The 19,560-nt window shown below is 35.8% G+C and overlaps 1 protein-coding gene across 7 annotated transcripts in view; it reads left to right on the plus strand.

Moving 5' to 3' along the window:
- The window catches only part of LOC136032192 (lysosomal alpha-mannosidase-like), a 459,508-nt gene that overhangs the window by 299,692 nt on the left and 140,256 nt on the right, over positions 1–19,560 (plus strand). For all 7 annotated transcript variants that reach the window (XM_065712394.1, XM_065712397.1, XM_065712399.1 and 4 more), the window contains one exon: positions 6,920–7,116. In XM_065712394.1, the coding sequence (XP_065568466.1) occupies positions 6,920–7,116 (197 nt within the window). The remainder of the gene's footprint in view (positions 1–6,919; positions 7,117–19,560) is intronic.

Here is a 19,560-nt window from a genome sequence, read left to right on the forward strand (position 1 = left end):
CATTGGATCGGAAATCAAAAATTCGAGTGCATTCTTTAAGGTTCAGAGTAATCGGAGGATGGATACCCCCCCCCCACACCTCGTATTTTCCCGAAATGTATCTGATACAAATTTTGAGATGGCCATTTGTTGTCTTAGAAACTTCTAAAAGGGCTTATTTGATTGGAAATTTAAGTAGCTAGTGCCCCTTTCAATAGTCAAAAATGATTAGAGGGCAACTAACCCCCCTCTTACGCCCACCATTTCCCCAAACACATCCAATCAAAATGTTGAGATAGTCATTTTGTTCAGCGTACTTAAAAGGTCTAGAAATTATATCTCTGAGGATGATGACCCACATCCCTTAAGGCAAGGGTTGTAAGTTATGCCCTGGGGGGCATATAAAGTTTCTATCGAAAGGGTGTTCGTTGAAACTTCGGAATGGGCTCATTGGATTGGGAATAAGATGTTATGTGCCATTTTTAAGAGTAAAAGGGATCGGATGACAACTACTTCCCCTCTTACACACACACAGTGATCAGAAGGTCGACACCCCCAACTCCTATTTTCCCGAAATGTATGTAATAGAAATCCTGAGCTGGCCATTTGTTGTCGCAGAAATTTCGAAAAGCCGATTGAAGATTGAAAGGGTTAGTGCTCTTTTCTATAGTCGAAAGTGATTAGAAGGCATCTAACCCCCCTCCCACACCCACCATTTCCTCAAACACATCAAATTAAAATTTTGACATAGCCATTTTGTTCAACGTAGTAAAAACGGTTGAAAAATATGTCTTTGAGGATGACAACCCCCCTACAGCCCGCAGAACAAGGGTTTTAAGTTATACCCTGGGGGTATGTAAGTTAAATATAGAAAAGATGATCGTATAAACTTCGAAGGGGATCATTCGATTGGTAGTCAAAAGTTCTAGTGCCCTTTTTAAGATTCAGAGTGATCGAAAACTGATATCCCCCCACACGTCATGTTTTCCCGAAATGCATCAGATAGAAATTTTGAGATGGCTTTTTGTTATCTTAGAAATTTCAAAAAGAGCTCATTCGATTGGAAATTGAAAGGGCTAGTGCCCTTTTTAATAGTTGAAAGTGATTGGAGGGTAACTTAAACCCCCCTCCCACACACACACGTTGATTCCCTATTGGATTCGTAATCAGGAGTTCTAGTGCACTTTTTAAGACTCATAGTGATCGGGAGGTAGATACCCCCACCACAACTCGTATTCTACCGAAATGCATCTGATCGAAATTTTGAGATGGCCATTTGTTGTCTTAGAAACTTCAAAAAGAGCTCATTCGATTAGAAATTAAAAGGACTAGTGTCCTTTTTAATAGTCGAAAGTGATTGGAGGGTAACTTATCCCCCCACACACAAACACCCGTCGATTCCCTATTGGATTCGTAATCCGGAGTTCTAGTCCACTTTTTAAGATTCAGAGTGATCGGGGGCTAGATACCCCCCACCACACCTCGTATTTTACCGAAATGCATCTGATAGAAATTTTGAGATGGCCATTTGTTGTCGTATAAACTTCGAAAACAGCTCATTCGATTGAAAATTTAAAGGGCCAATGCCCTTTTTAATAGTCGAAAGTGATTTGAGGGCAACACCCCCCCCCCCCACACGCGCCCATCAATTTTCAAAACATATTTTGAGATAACCATTTTGTTCCATTTCCCCAAATACATCCGATCAAAATTTTGAGATAACCATTTTGTTCAACGTAATTGAAAAGACCGGAAATTATGTCTTTGAAGATGACCCCCCCCCACCGGCCCTCAGGGCAAGGTAAGTTATGGCCTGGGGAGCATATAAAGTATATATAGAAAGGGTGATCGTATAAACTTCGGAGGAGGCTTGTTGGATTGGTAATCAGAAGGTTCTAGTGCCCTTTTTAAGATTCAGAGTGATCGAAGGGTGGATAACCCCCACCCCTCAAAATTTTGTATTTTCCCGTAATACGTCTGATGGAAATTGTGAGATGGCCATTGGAAATTGAAAGGGCTAGTGCCCTTTTATTAAGCAAAAGTGATTGAAGTACAACAAGCTCCGCCTACGCCATTCAATTCCCAAAATACATCTAATCAAAATTTTGAGATAGCCATTTTGTTCAGTGTAGTTGAAAGGTCCAGCAACTATGTCTTTAGGCATATCATTAGGCATATCAACCCCCCACAATTATGCAATTGGCCCATTATACTTTAAAGCTAAATGTTGCTCTAAAGATAAATCAATAGGCATTTTGTTAAATGGTTGCCAATAAGATACCTCGGGGTGACACCTGGGGATATTAAGTTGAAACTTTTGGGGATACTACTATTACTAATTCTGTTCTTACAATTTAATATCCATGTTGTCAGAGAAGATAGATAGAATCTTGTGGGAATGATATAGTTTTATTTTTCATTTCAACTTTAGAAGCTATAAAATTAAATTAAAAAATACTGTTTGTGTCACGATTACAAATTGTTGAAAAAGTTTCTCCAACATACAAATAGCAACCCCTACTAAAGATTCCTATAGAAGAAAACTGAAAAGATATACAATATTTTTTTTTCCATGAAAAAGACTATGTCAATAAAAAACGAACAGAAATCAATTACAAAAATTTTTCCGCAAAAAAAGATTTTAAAAGAAAAGCAAACAGCTCCATTAAGCCAAGAATGAGCAAAAAAAAAGTGAAATAATCTTCAAGGCACAAATTTACCACAAACCACTATCAACAAATAAATGAAACTCAAAACGAACAAACACATTCAATCAAAATATTGAGGTAGCCATTTTTAACATAGTTAAAAGATCTGGAAATTACGTCATTGAGAATGAACCCCCCCCCCCGACTGCACTCAGGGCAAGGGATGTAAGTTATGCTCTGGGGGCATTTAAGGCTTATATAGAAAGGCTGGTCGTATAAACTTCGGGGGCTCATTGGATCGGAAATCAAAAGTTCGAGTGCATTCTTACCTCCTAAGAATGCATCTAATTTACCTCCCCCCAAACACACAAACACCCGTCGATTCCCTATTGGATTCGTATTCAGGAGTTCTAGTCCACTTTTTAAGACTCAGAGTGATCGGGGCTAGATACCCCCCACCACACCTCGTATTTTACCGAAATGCATCTGATAGAAATTTTGAGATGGCCATTTGTTGCCGTAGAAACTTCGAAAACAGCTCATTCGATTGGAAATTGAAAGGGCCAGTGCCCTTTTTAATAGTCGAAAGTGATTAGAGGGCAACACCCCCCACACGCCCATTAATTTTCAAAACAAATTTTGAAATAACCATTTTGTTCCATTTCCCCAAATACATCCGATCAAAATTTTGAGATAGCCATTTTGTTCAATGTAATTGAAAAGACCGGAAATTATGTCTTTGAAGATGCCCTCCCCCTCCACCAGCCCTCAGGGCAAGGTAAGTTATGGCCTGGGGAGCATATAAAGTATATATAGAAAGGGCGATCGTATAAACTTCGGAGGAGGCTTGTTGGATTTGTAATCAGAAGGTTCTAGTGTCCTTTTTAAGATTCAGAGTGATCGAAGGGTGGATAACCCCCACCCCTCCAAATCTTGTATTTTCCCGTAATGCGTCTGATAGAAATTGTGAGATGGCCATTGGAAATTGAAAGGGCTAGTGCCCTTTTACTAAGCAAAAGTGATTGAAGTACAACAAGCTCCGCCTACGCCCTTCAATTCCCAAAATACATATAATCAAAATTTTGAGATAGCCATTTTGTCCAGTGTAGTTGAAAGGTCCAGCAACTATGTCTTTAGGCATATCATTAGGCATATCAACCCCCCACAATTATGCAATTGGCCCATTATACTTTAAAGCTAAATGTTGCTCTAAAGATAAATCCAATAGGCATTTCTGTTAAATGGTTGCCAATAAGATACCTCGGGGTGACACCTGGGGATATTAAGTTGAAACTTTTGGGGATACTACTATTACTAATTTTGTTCTTACAATTTAATATCCAGGTTGTCAAAGAAGATAGATAGAATCTTGTGGGAATGATATAGTTTTATTTTTCAGGTCAACTTTAGAAGCTATAAAATTAAATTAAAAAATACTGTTTGTGTCACGATTACAAATTGTTGAAAAAGTTTCTCCAACATACAAATAGCAACCCCTACTAAAGATTCCTATAGAAGAAAACTGAAAAGATATACAATATTTTTTTTTTCCATGACAAAGACTATGTCAATAAAAAACGAACAGAAATCAATTAAAAAATTTTTTCCGCAAAAAAAGATTTTAAAAGAAAAGCCAACAGCTCCATTAAGCCAAGAATGAGCAAAAATAAAGTCAAATAATCTTCAAGGCACAAAATTACCACAAACCACTATCAACAAATAAATGAAACTCAAAACGAACAGAAAATACAATAAATAGCCGAGTAAAACTCAAAACGAGCAAAAATTAACATGAATAGCGCTGATAACCCCCATGCCTTCTGAAGACCAGACCACAATTTGAGCTTTACCGAAAACAAAGTACGTTTGAAATGTTTTCACCCTTCTTACTTTCATAAATGAAAAATTATCAAAACTTTAACGAAGGAATATCAATATATGTCAATTTAACTGACAATACACGGTCATTTTTTTTCAGTAAAGCGCAAATTGTGTTCTGGTGTTGAGAAGGCATATGGGTTATCAGGGATTAAAGTATAGGAGTTAATAATGGTTATAAGGGCTACAGAGAAGATAAGTTTGGTTGCATATCCTGTTGTTAAAAATGTTGCAATTCCGTATTTTCTTCAAAAAATGTTTCACTTTTATATTTTGACTTGGTTGAATATGGAGCGTGTGCATTAGAATGCTTGGGCTTCTAAGACGACATTGATATTCAAACCTCCCTTTTGACCCATTTTTCCTGGCAACTCTGTTGCCTAATATAGCGCAAGATCAAATTTTGGGACAAGCATTTTAACCAGAACGGTCGAAAGATACACAAGAATTTGACTACAGAGCAACTTGATGAGCATAGCTTTTGAGGCAGCGGCCCCAAATAGCCCATTAAGGAATAAATGCCTAATAGCTAAAGTTTAATAAGATAGCAAAAGTAATACCATAGAGAATTAGAATCATTCCAAGATTTTGGTGTACCTAAATGATGAACCGAAAGCAGGTCCTTTGGTCCTGAAGGACACTATAAACTTTCAGGTATTATGAGGAGAACGGTAGCACCGTATTTTATAAGACGTAATTTGTGTCCAATGTCAATTTTGCCTCCTTATTTAGCGTAATCGTTGGTCATTTTGGGGTTCTATTTCTACGTTCAAAGCCTCTTTTGTTCAAGTTTTACTTCTTATACGACTAAATTTCTGCCTGTTTTTGTGTTAACACTGCTCTTAACCTTTTTCAGAAAAACTTAATCTTTTCATTATAATTTTATCCTCTTTAAAAAATTTGTTATTAGAAAATGACAGAAAAACCGAGTTACTGAACGCATAAAATCAAACTGTTTATGGTAACGAACTATAAGTAAAGAGCAACTCGGTCCAATAGTAACCGAAACTCTAAAAAACATAATTTTGATAAGAAAAGATACATAAAAAGAATTGGCTGTTTATACTAATTCCAAAGATTAAAATTCAGTAAATTTAATGTTGCTTATCAAGAGTTGCGAACCTGAGAAAATTTGCTTGATTTTCCGAAAAGGGGGAAAACAAAACCCAAAAAGTCAGACAGTCCTAATAAAAATCTCACCATCAGGTCTCTTTTGTTAGAGTACCCTACTGTAGAGGTTTCAAACTCCTATCTACAAAGATGTTGCTCATATCTGCATGTTCATTTGTTTGTCTTTTCCCGCTTTTTCTGAAAGGGGTTCATATCGAATCAATGGTCATAGAAGATTGGGATAGGACTCATTCAAATTCAGAGTTCTAATCCCTTTTTACGTGACCAAAATGATTGGAGGACAATTAGCCCCGTTTCTCACGCCCCTTTTTTCCCCAAAGACATTTGATCAAAATTTTAGATAGGTATTTGATTCAGTATAGTTGAAACGTCTAATTAAAAATCCAAGGAAAGCCTTTGGGGGCGACATAACCCCATCCCCCCATATTCCTTTGGGAAAAGGCTCTAAGTTATGCAATTTTTCCGTTGTTCAAATATAGTATTCGTTATTGCAAAAATGTTTTTGGGGGAATTTTATACAGGACACGGGGATTTTCCACGGGAAGAATTCTTCGTGGAGAGGAAAGTTCTTTGGGGAATTATTCACGAGAAGAATTTTTTGTGGGTGGGGTAGGGAATTTCCTTGCATAATTTGAAAAACGGTCAAAAGCTGCAAAAAAATAGTTTAAAGTAAGGAGCAGCATTAAAGCTCATGGCGAACAAAAATTATTCCGTATATGAGAGGACTGCCCCTTCCTTAACCCCTACTCTTCACGCTAAAGTTTGCCTTTTCGTCCCAATTGTGACGCAAGGACCAATGGTTGATGAAGGGGCAGCCCCTCCCCTCATGTACGAAATAATTTCTATTCATTTTAAGTTTTCATGTTGCTCCCTACTTTCAGTTGAAAGTTTAATTTAGTTTATTTTAGAAGCCATTCCATCTTGAAATGTACTAAAGCAAAGACTTTTTTATCCATATAGAGGAACTTTTTATCTCCAAAACAGATAATACGTTTTTTAAATTAATGTCTTCGGTTGTTTAATGGACTAATAATAATGGTGTCCAAAAGACGTGACGAAGATAGTAGATGACGATGTTTACTGGACTAATAAATCTGGTGTCCAAAAGACGTGACGGAGATAGTAGATGACGATGTTTACAGTCTGATATTACAAAACATATCCAATCTCATGGTACAGGTAACATAAGTCTATAATAAATAATTTAAGCCTTATAAGATTAATTTATTTTCTTGTATGAAAGTTTGTTTTCTTTCCAAGACATAATATCTTTATATTTTCAGCCGTATTTTGCCACAAGAAGACTCTACCCAGCCAGTTCACTTTCGTCACTGTCACTATTTAAATGTCAGCCAGTGTCAGATAACTGAACATGAAGGCCGGTTTGTTGTAAACATTTATAATCAGCTTTCGATGGAAGAATCTTTGTATATTCGTCTACCAATAAGGGGAAAATCATACGTAGTTCTAAATCAAGAAGGTAAGGTTTTAATGATTTGGCAGGTTAGTTCCTTACTGGAGGTAGTCTCTAATTAGACTCCCAGAAGAGTGGACAAATTTCCTTCTAAACATCTTCTCTCAATATAGGACATAAATTATCCACGAAGCAGAGGATCAATTACGCCTGTTTTGTGTCACGGAGCAAAGAAAGAACAGATAGTTTAAAAATTAATGATTTCTTGGTACTTTTTAATGACCTGAGGATGATTAAGTCTTTCTTTTCCGTAAGAGTTTACTGGGCTAGGTAACTAACTTCTTCTAAATCATTGCTGCTTCAAATAGCTTGAGATGATGTGTTTCTTCTGCATTTTCTTCCTTGAGGAGAGTAGAAAGAAAAAGTTTTTTTTTTATGAAAGGAGATGAGCTTCAGTTACCTTGGTAGTATTATTAGTAAAGATGGTGGGAGCGGTGAAGATGTTAAAAGTAGAATAGCTAAGGCTCAGGGTGTTTTTTCACAGTTAAAAAAAGTTTGGAAGATTAGAAAGATAAGTCTACAAACCAAGATTAGAATATTGGAAGCTACAGTGATGACAGTAGTCAAATATGGCTCTGAAGCATGGGCACTCCGAAAAGCAGATGAAAATTTACTAGATGTTTTCCAGAGAAATTGCCTACGGATTGTTCTGGGTACCCGGCTGACTGACCGTATTTCAAACAGTAGGTTGTACAAATGTGTAGTTCAATCCCGCTTTCTGGGGCTATGATGAAAGAAAGGTCGAGATGGCTAGGCCACGTTCTACGGATGAAGGATGACTGATTACCGAAGATTGTCCTTTTTGGCCAACCGTCTGGGGCTACACGGAAAGCAGGTCGTCTTTGTGTGTGTTGGGACAATGTCATAAATAAACATTTAAAGGAAATGGGAACTTCTTGGGAGGCTGTAAATAGGGAGGCTTTAAATAGATTAGGTTGGAGGAGGAGCGTGCGTAGCTGTGTTGGCCTCAGGCGGCTTGGTGCTGCAGTGATTTATTAGTAGTAGTAGTAGTAGTGTTCTATCTCCCTTTATATGGATCATTTCTATGGATTTTGTCTTAAGAAGCACAGGAAAGACAATGGGAGACAACGGAATCAAGTGGGAGGAAAAACTCTCCTGGACTTGTATTATACTGATGGTTTAAGCATCCTAGATGAAAGTTTTAGCAAAATGAATGAACTTTTAGAGGTTTTGCGAGTTCAAGGTGCTGTAATATTCTTGAATTTTTTTTTTAAGAAGTCTAGATCACTAAGGATAGGAATAAGTGAAGATAAAAAGGTGACGTTGGGTAATGAAAAGATTGATCAGGTGGACAGCTTCACTTACCTTGGTAGTATTATTAATAAAAACAATGGGAGCAATGAAGATGTTAGAAGTAGAACAGCCAAGGCTAAGGGTATTTTTCCACAGTTAAAAAAGTTTGGAAGAATAAAAAGATGAGTCTGCGAACCAAGATTAAAATATCGGAATCTACAGTGATGACCATGGCAAATATGCCTCTGAAACATGGGCGCTCCGAAAAAGGGGATAAAGATTTGCTAGATGTTTTCCATAGAAATGGCCTACAGATTGTTCTGGGTACCTGACTGAGTGACCATGTTTGAAACAGAAGTCTGGGCGAAATGAATGGTTCAATCCCGCTTTATAGGGCTATAATGGGAGAAAGGCTGAGACGGCTAAGGTACCTTCTGTGGATGAAGGATGACAGATTGCCAAAGATTGTCTCTTTTCGCCAACCGTCTAGGGCTAAACGGAAAGCAGGTCGTCTGAGGTTGGGGTGGTAGGATGTCATAAAGAAAGATTTAAAGGAAATGGGAACTTCCAGGGAGGGTATAAGGAGGAAGGCTTTCAATAGATTGGGATGGAGGACGAGCGTACGTAGCTGTGTTGGCCTCAGACGGCTTCGTGCTGCAGTGAGTTTTTAGTAGTAGTAGTAGCAGACCACTTGCCTCTATTTTTCCTTTTGCCTCACAGAACAAGATTGTCCTTGTTGAAACGACCTAACAAGGATAGACTGCAGATGAAAGACTGGAACTATTCCAATGTTGTGAGATGTTTGTAAAGCTTTATTCTGTAATAATCTCCTTCCTCTTTCTCGGTCCTCGGGAGGAAAACTTACCTTAAATTGTTCCAGTTTGGGGTCAGGGTGGATGTTCCATGATCTTTCCTACCTAGAACTCTAACTACACATATCGTTTCAGGATGCATTCCCTTTCAGTAAATAACGGTCTAGTAAGTAAAATCATCGTAATAAAGTTGTTCCTCTAGCTATTTTCTTGTATTGGTGGTTATTTTGGGCTGCGTAACTTCTTTTTGGCTATATTAGATGTTGTGAATTGCCTTCCTATGGGGTGTATCGTAGTATAATAGTTATGAATATGAATATATAGTGAGTTGGAGGTAATAAGCCTTAGATTGCTTGTGCTGAACGTCAAATCTTGTTGATAATAGCTCATCCCCAAGTGTTGAAAACCATAGGGTGAATGGAAGGGAAGTGGATTTTCTTGGCTTGTTGACGAGTTCTAAGCTGGATTAAGCGCTATTGTAGACTAGAAAAGAAACTATTAGTGTTCGACTTCTACTGGTAGGACTCATGGCTTTTTTTTTTTGAGGCTATCCAAATTTAATGACTATGGAATGATACGATATTGAAAGACAACTGTCTTGTATTAAAATTCTGATTGAAGAAGCTTAGTATTTGGAAATTGACGTGCTATGTCTTTTGGAAATTCATCTCTAAGGGTGAGAAAACATAAATCTGTAAGAACTTTGGAAAGCCTTAATAATATAGGTTAGCCTTAACAACTTTTGAAATATAATTTGCGATGTTCAAATACCAGGTTGAAATTCAAAATAACTTATCGCAGAAACAATCCACCGTCAATGACGTTGTTGAAATCTGATAGCCCCTTTGTACCCTTAACCAGTTCTTTCATTGAGAGCCAAAGAGAAGTTTCAAATTGTCGTAACGTAACAAACCGGATTTTATTACAGCCTAGGATAAACAGATGGATGCAATTTAAAAAAATGAATTAGAAACGAGCAAAGATTAATTTAAAAAACGAAGTTTTTTAAGGGAAGTAAAGGGGTTGCCAATAAGTTACATAATGGACTTAAAACGAACAAAAATTGTTGCTTCACATCCTAAAAAAACATAGGGAAATAACATCAGTTGGTTTATTTGGACTAGTATTATCAAAATATGTTTGATAGGCAGTGGAGCAATAACTTTTAGTCGTTTTAAGTTTCAACTTCGCTCTTTACTTCGCTCAAAAAAACTTTGTTTTTTTAAATTAAGTTAATTCACAGCTGAGATTTATGAAGGGTAGCTACTTTCTAGATAATTATGACGTTGACGAACTCCAGTATGAAAATTGATAGCAACTATCGGAGAACAGTTTTGAATAGAAGTAGAGAGTGGAGAGATTTTTAATTCAGCTAATGGGTAGATTCTAGGGAAATAAAATCATCCTTAGGCAATCCCTTTGGAAAACATCTAACAAATCCTCCTTTGTCTTCCGAAGCGCTCACGTTTCAGAACCGTACTTGACCACTGTCCTCGCTGTAGGATAGATTTCAGAGAAATAATTCTGTGAAGTAGCAGGAGTTTTGTGTGTCTTAGGAAGGAATGTTAGACAAGTAGCTAGGAAAATAAGCGAAAATGCTTGAAGCTTGGTAGAATAGATTGCATAGTAGTAAAACGTTAAACCAACATGAGATAAAATTGTAAAGTTTAACTTAGTTTGCAGACGTATCTTCCTGTTCTTCCAAACTATTTTCCTCAACAAAAAATCAGCACCTGAGCCTTGGCCGTTCTACTTTTTACTTCGTCACAGCATCTACCATCCTCACTAATAATATTATAATCTAAAGATTTTACTAATAATATATATTACCCAGGAAAGTGAAAATCCACGTGACGTATCTTCTTGATACGCAACTTCTCTTCACCTACATTTGCTCCTATTCTAAGTGACTTAATCTTCGTAACATTATTTTTCAAATCTATTCTTACACTCCTAACTTTGAAAACTTCTAAAAATTTATGCTTTTTTCTTATACTTTTTTCTGGGAAAGCAGAATTATCTGCATAAACTAAGTCTAGTCCTTCACTAAAGCTCTATGGTCGGCTCAATCGAACGATTGTTCATAATGCATAAAAGTGAAGACTAAATTGGTAGGGTGATCCACCTACTTGTCAACTTATTAATTTACTAGCGAAAACTTGGTTGACGTATCCTCTCCCCTTCCCAAAACCAAGTCGTTTTTTTTCTTAAAACTTTACATAAAGCGTCTGTCAGTCGGAAAAGTAACATCATGCCCAGTAATTTGCATCCCAAGGAAACAAAGTAAATTGCCGAAGCTTTTTTGAGTAAATTTTTGAAACAGAGGAAGTACAAAGCGATCTGAGAAAAACTTTAATTAAACCGCCTTAAGAAAGGTTGTAGGAGTGAGTGTGGTTTTCAGAGAATATAACTTCGAACCACCATATTCCAAAACTCATTAACCCACTATTGGCGCCTCAGGCCATTTTCTTATCTTTTTAGTGCTGTCTCGAAGTCTTATCGCAAGATAATTCTTGTTTCGCCCCCCAAATTGTCACAATTTTGTTTTATTCTTTTCCGCACCTTATCCTGTAATTTTATTACAGTTTAACACATTCGCTTAACGTTCTGTCCATCTCTCTTTTTTCTTATCATTTATTAAATTTACATTTCTATTTTTAATTGGGAAAAGTGCAGACTGATTACTTCCTATAAATTTCTCTACTTGCCAATCCAGCATTTTACGATGATGCTGCCTGGCTGCACCTTCCAGGTCCTCGGACCTGGAATGCCACTTCACACCGCCTTGGTTACTATGCTAATGCCTTTTCTACTTCCTTTTCCTTCAAGGTTTATCAAGAATGAATCTTGATAAATTCCCACTTCATATGTTTCCAAGTCTAAAAAGAACCCAGTTCATCTTTCTCTCAGACTTTGGTAAAAACCTTCTCTACCTATTTCAGACTGTAGTACCCCACTTGTGAGACGGTAGTAGTGCCTGTGCCTGAAAACTTCTGTTCTTGCATCTCTGTATTTTGAGTAGATATTCTAAATGATGGAGTTGCTAGCTCACCCTAAAAATATTGGAAACCACAAAGTAATTCAATGAAATTTTTTTGAAATAATGGCACGTACGATGCAACATGCTATTAATGCCATCTTGAAAAATTTGAATGTTTCGAATCCACTCCAAAAATAATTCATCATGTTTTATCTTGACATGGCACTTTTTCATTTTGGGGTCATACACGACTTTTAGCCTGTTTGTATCTAGAAACTCATCACATTTCATCATTGCTATTATTCTGTTCGATGATGGTATCGGTGATATTATCTGCCAATTCCCTTTTCATTTTGCCTGAGATTTCATTATCTATTATGACACTATTTTTACATCGGTAATAGTTACGACATGCAGACAAGATATGGTTTATGATATTGGTAGAGCAGTAGGCCTTTCTTTTTCCTTTTCTTCCGTTGAATGCTAATACCATAAAGATGGTGATATGATCTATTAACAGTTAACGTGTTACCATAACCTTAGGCGAGAAGTTGTCGTTTGTCGTCAACTATTAGTTTCAGGCTTGCATTCTCTTTGAGTGCTATCATTTCTGAAAATGTTACTCTTCAATATCCATCTTCATAAAAAAATTCTTGGATTGAATTTCTTAGATACTCGACAGGAATCTAGTCTCTCACTCAATCTTTCACAAAAACTCATACATTCATCTCCAATGGTGTTACCAGTAGTACATGTTTCATAGTTCAAATATATTTACTTGTTAGCATTCAATGCTACGAAAACTGTATCATGTTAACACAGTTATTGACATATTTCATCTTCAATTTAAAAAAAAAATGATATAACACGAAAATTCTAATTTTGACGAAAATATTTGATATTTTTAATAGTGCATTTTCTTTTTTCTTTTTTTGTTTTTAATTTTTTAATTTTCATTCTTTTTTTAATTTTAAATTTTTTATTTAAAATTTTTTTTTTTATTCCTTTTTAATTTAAAAATGTTTGGACTAGAACAATAATTAAGATTTGCCTCAAAGGATAGCTTCGTAAGCCACTCGAAGGCAGTGTTTATTTTCGTTTTAGTTTTGATATTGCTATTTACCCTCCCCCTGAGGGGCTGGGCTAAAAAAGAATCTAGGGATTGAATTCAGAAGTTCCAAGATAATTAGTAGAAAGATTTTTTAAAACTAAAGGTGATATATGACATACAACTACGTACAATTCAATGGCATAGCTAGTGCATGAAACCTATTGCTTAGAATGCATTTTTAAGAACATAATAATAATATCATTGAGTTGTTGGTTCAATTGACTAGCTCATTGTTCTTTTCAAATCTCGGGTCTCATGTTTGGTTACTAAATCAGATAATTACTTCATAAATTCAATGGAAACTACTTAGAGGCTAAAAAGGGTCTATGATATCGTTGGGAAAGAAAAATATGTCCTCATCTATAACTATATATCGTAAAAAATATCGCCACTATAACCATAGTGAAAATATCGCCATCAATAACTTTTATTAGGAAGATGGAAGCACTGGAAGAATCTCCATTAAACCTTTTCCGTGGCCTTAAGCCACTAAGGAAGAAAAGAGCAAAGCTATGTGCGGACATTCCAATAGAATACTACTCATTTCATTTAATTGTTAATTCATAAGGTGATATATAAGGGTTTTGTCAATGTATTTTAAGAAAATAGTTACACGGCCTTGTTTTCTAAGAACTTTTATATATTCATTCAAATCCAGAGAAATTGATTGTGCAATAGTTCATAGACTCTAATAGTTACACAGCAGGGTTTTTCCTGTGTCTAGGGGGAGGAGTCGTAAAAACGCCTGAATTCATTGCGGGGAGGATTCGTAAAACTTTTAGTATCTTTTACATGCAGATGAAACATAGAAGTTCCTACGCAACTTAACTATAATCTGTACTCTTTTGATCTTCAAATTGGCTTAGGGATATATTATTGCGCAACTAACGCTCAAGACCAGAGAAATCAGTTACGCAAGAGTTCATTAATCCTCAAGAGTGCCTTAGAGAATGACCTCGACAAGCGAGAGGATACTTTCTATGGAAAGGTGTAGAGAAGTGATCAAATAAAGACTACCATATCTACACCTAGAACTTCATTTGAGCTGTTTTAGGGTTCTTGTTAAATATGATATTATATTTAATCTATTTTTATAATTTAGACTTAGTTTCATATGGCACCCAAAAACTGAAATTTGATGTTATTGTTATTTCTGGAATTTAAGCTAGGGTAGGGTACTTGAACATCATAGAGAGTTGTTTAATTGTTTTTAAGCTAATTTTTGTATTTGATTTGTTTTTAAAAACTCGACTTGATGTTGGTATCAAAAACTGCCAAATGGCACCAACAAATGCGCTTAGGTGTCCTATTCGGAATGGAAAGTCTACGAAGAAAGAATAAGGTATTATCGTAATCTCCATGGCTTAATTCCCCAATGTTGAGGTTTACAATCCCCATCATCTACATTCCACCTTCCAGTCCTATGGATATTTTTTATAAATAGTCTACTGACTATTTGGACTAAAAGGCTACTGCAGGAAGATAGAGAGCTGTTTAAATGTTCATTCCAAAGCTAATTCTCGCATCTAATCGCATCTGATAAAGTTGAGTTGATGACACCATCATAAAGTGCCATGTTGTATCCAATAAGCGCACTTTAAGATTTTTTTTCATCTTTAAAACATTAGTCTCTTTTCCCAAGTTGGATAAAAATCTTTTTCTAAGGTAAAACGTAAAAAAACTAATTAAAAAACAAAGTTTTTCTTATCAAACAGTTTTTGGTAACGAACTGTAAGTAAGGAACTGTGTGGCTCAATACTAACCGAAACTCTAATAAACAGAGTCTTGATAACAATAGATACATCAAAAGAAATGAATTTTGATGCTGATACAAAATATATTAAATTCATCAAGTTTAATGTCAACCGTCAAAAGCTACGAGCCTTAGAAAATTTGCCCAATTTTTCAAAAAGGGGGAAACATCTTCAAAACATCATATGATATTAATAAAAATCACACCATCAGGCTCAGCATATCAGAGAATCCTACTGTAGAAGGTTTAAGCTCCTATGTACAAAAATGTGGAATTTTACATTTTATTCAGAGTGAAGATCACAAGTGCGTGTTTGTTTATTTTCTCATGTGTTTTCCCCAGGGATGATTGCATCGAACTAGTTATCCTAGAAGATCGGAAGAGGGCCCGTTTGATCGAAAATTAGAAGTTTTAGTGCCCTTTTCAAGTGACCTAAAACATTGGAGGACAGCTAGCCCCGTCCTACACTCTTTTTTCTCAAAGTTACCCGATCAAAATTTTAGGATATCCATTTTGTCCAGCATACTCAAAAGATCTAATTAATATGTATTTGAGGATAGCTTGAAACCCCCCCACCCTCCCCCCACAGTCCCTGGGGTAGGGCTGTAAGCTATGAACTTTGCCCATTGTTTACATTTTTCAGGGGGAGGGGGATTTTTCTGTCGGTGGTGGCTACGCGGGAAGATCTTTACATGGAGTAGTTTTTCGTTGGGGAAGGGAATTTTAAATGAAGGGAGAGCTGTGTATCCCGGCATTATTTAAAAAACCATCTGTAATTAAAAAAAAAGCTAGTTTTTTCAACTGTAAGTAAGGAACAACATTAAAACTTGTAAAGAAAAGAAATTATTGCGTGTATGAGGGCTCTTGCCTCCTCCTCGATACCTCGCTCTTTATGCTAAAGTTTGTAAAAGCTTATTATTCTAATTAAGCGGGTCTTGTGTTTCAGGAGTCATCTTTAAATAATAGGAACAAAAAGTCAAGCTTTATGGAATATGCAAATGGTCGATTAAAGGAATTGCATGGTCTCAGAATCCTTCGTTGTTTCACCGAAAGATTGTCCGCTTACTTTAGGGATATAAACTCCCCCCTGACAGTCCTTTCTCGACTGCTAGCTATTGCAGTATTTACCTTGGTCGACTTTAGCACGTTTAATTTTTAACATCTTTTTTCATCCTGAAACTAAACTTTAAATTATGTTTTACCGAGCATGGTCTCAAATTCGATGTCTATATTCTTTAAGGAGAATCCAGTATGAGCATTAGTAATTCAAATGTCACATCAATTGCGATCTCTTCACAAATAAGTGGAGAAAATCTCGTGACATTTTATGGGGAAATTTTCAAATTGCTTTAACATTAAGAGCTAAACTTCACAGAGCCTGAAATCTTTCGTGACTTGAATCCCTGTTTTTGCTTCTACTGAGTTAGTTTCTTTCGGGAGTCTCTGGATTTTCAAATGAACACTTTGCCGCTAGCATTTCTTGCCTCAAGACGTTGAGCACCTTGTCTTGAATCTGCAAGTCACGATAACAGACACGCCATTTGGAGATATAAAAAGAGTGTATTATTCTTGCTAAAGATTTTATGTCAGGAAATTTATGAAATATCATCTTATTTTACCTGTTTTTCTTATTCATCGTATATGTTAAAAATTGTATTAAAAGAAAAAATTATGGTATTATGTCTTCAATTATTTAACATGTATTTTTAAAAATGAATTCAAATTCAGAAAAATTCTTTATTAATCAAAAATTAATCGGGATAAAACAATGATATGCCGAACCTGATGGTGTGTACCGATAATCGTAAAAAAAATTTGCCCTGCAAAGGATTAGTGACACCATTCAAAAAGGGGTATGAAGTACGCTTTGTTTTAGGATTAAATAAAAAAACAAGTTTTTTTAACTGCAAGTAAGGAACAACATTAAAACTTAAAACGAACAGAAATTAATCTGTATATGAAAGGGTTTGTCCCCTCCTCAACGCCTCGCTCTTTACGCTAAAGTTTGACTCTTTCTCACAACTCTACTTTTTAAAAAAATAAAAAAATAATTTAATTTCTGAACTTTTTTAATGAAATTTTTTATTAATTTTTTTTTGGGCTAAATGGCTTTCTCATAGTTTTGATCGGACGATTTTGATAAAAAGGGGGTGGGGGAGGAGGCCTAGTTGCCCTCAAATTTTTGTTTACTTAGAAAGGCAGCTAGAACTTTTGTTTTTTACGAAAGTTTTCGTTTTTTTATAGAGAGAGAGAAAAAAATAAGATGGGTTTATTAATGTAAATAAATAAAACAAAACAAGCAAATGGCCCGAAACAAAGCTTGTTGGGGCTTACAACCCCAATACACATACAAATGAAAATAATACGAAATTAGTAATAAATATACGTAACTTACGAGTTAAATAACCTAACGAACCTCTATATTTGTATATTTTTTATTACGTTTATGAGGGGGTTCGCCCTCTCGTCATTACCTCGCTCGTTATAGTCAGGGTGCCAGATTCTATATCGTGCACCCACCCAGGCTGGAAGGTACAAAAATGCTGAGGACGGATCCTAGAGTATTCGAGCATGCTGAAAACGAATATCATAGGGTGCATGTTCACCGTTGGATTGTTTCTGAGATATAGGCCAAAAACACCAAATTTAGACTATAACTAAGTGTGACGATTCAGGATTTTTTTTTGCCAGTTATTGGGTTGAGGATTCCGGCGTAACATTATATCAATCGAAAGAAGAGATCTAGGTGTACAAGAATATGATTTTTTAATTGAAAAAAAAACACCATTTTTTTTCTCTATTTACTAAAGTTTCAAAATAAGTGCTGTAAAATTCTACTAATATCTCAAAGAAAGGCTAAAAACTCGAAATTTCTTCAAGGCAACAAACTTTTTACCAAGCTTTATTACATTAAAGCTTGAATTTTGTCCCAATTCTTTAAGAATGACCCCTGAATCACAAAGGCTGTAGAATAAATAGTTGAAATTACTAAAAATACTTTAGCGTTAAGAGCGAGGTACTGTGGAGGAGACAAACCCCCTTGTATACGTAATAATTTCTATTCATTTTAGGTTTTAGTGCTGCTCCATACTTCAAACTGGAAAAACTTTTTATTATATTATTTTCTCATTGTTTTTTTAAATGCTAGAAAATCCTGCGGCCCCTGCTTAGAAATTTTCTTCCCTCATGATAAATTTCTCCATAAAAAGATCCTACCACGTAACCCCCGACCTACCCACCCCATCAACGCGAAAAAGTCCCCCTAAACAATGGTCAAAGTTTGTAACTTGCAGCCCCTCCTCTGGGGACTGTGGGGTAATAAGTTGTCCCGAAAGACATAAATATTAGGTTTTTTCGACTATGCTGAACATAATGGCTATCTGAAAATTTTGATCCGGTGACTTTAGAAAAAAGGACGGGGGAGGGGGCCTAGGTGCCCTCCAATTTTTGGTCACTCAAAAAGGGCACTAGAACTTTTAATTTCCGTTAAAATGAGCCCTATCGTGGCATTCTAGGACCACTGGGTCGATACGATCACCCCTGAAAAAAAACACGCATCCGTGACCTGTCTTCTGGCAAAAAATACAAAATCCCATATTTTTTGTAGATAGGAGTTTGAAACCTCTACAGTAGGGTTCTCTGATACGCTAAATCAACATAAAAATGCAATTCTTGCGATGTAACTATTAGTATCAAAATTTCATTTTTTAGAGTTTCGGTTACTATTGAGCTGGGTCGCTCCTTATTACAGTTCGTTATCACGAATTGTTTGATTGTATTTTTAGTTTAAACGGCCTTATTGTAAGGATTTCGTGTGTTTCTTGGAAATCTGAGAAGGTCCATGGGTCTTTTGACCCAGTGAATTACTACTTCTGTTAAAACTGTTGTAGTTAGATGCATACTTTGAAGACTGGGCTTAGATAATTTTTGTTGAGAAAACCTTTTTCTGAATTAAAAAAATAAAATCTTTTCACGTTACTGATAACCAAAGAACACAACGAAAATTGTCACTTTAACCTTGTTTTGTTCTTTGGTCTTATTATTTCCAAAATAATACCTTAAGGAAAACAAGTTTGAAAATCCCCTCTTTTCATCACTTTAGTAAATGATCTCATTTTCCTACTCAATAAATATTGATAGAATTTACTAAGCATGAGACTACTTAAGCTTGGGATTGTGATACACCATGTATTGGTGCCAGGTTATGGTATTTTTCTCATTTTTAGCTTTTAAAAATCTGATTTTATGACCACTTTTTTCAAATTTATGTCACTTTTTCAAAGTTACAAGTTTTTTTTTTCAAAGTAAAGTTCAAAATTAAAGTGAAATTAAAGTTAAAACGTAATAGAAACTATATTGTAAATTAGGGGGTCTACCATCTCATCAGTCTCCTACTTTTTACAGTAAAGTTAAAATAGTGCTTAGTTGAGAGCATTTTAGAATGCAAAAAACATAGCTAATCGATGCTAGCAAAGGTTTTATTTTACTGAATAGACAAATACTTCCGTTATCGAGATATTTTAAGCCAAAAAGGGAAAAC

The sequence above is a fragment of the Artemia franciscana genome, chromosome 10 (genome assembly GCF_032884065.1).
Source record: "Artemia franciscana chromosome 10, ASM3288406v1, whole genome shotgun sequence".
In the NCBI taxonomy this organism is placed as follows: Eukaryota; Metazoa; Arthropoda; class Branchiopoda; order Anostraca; family Artemiidae; genus Artemia; species Artemia franciscana.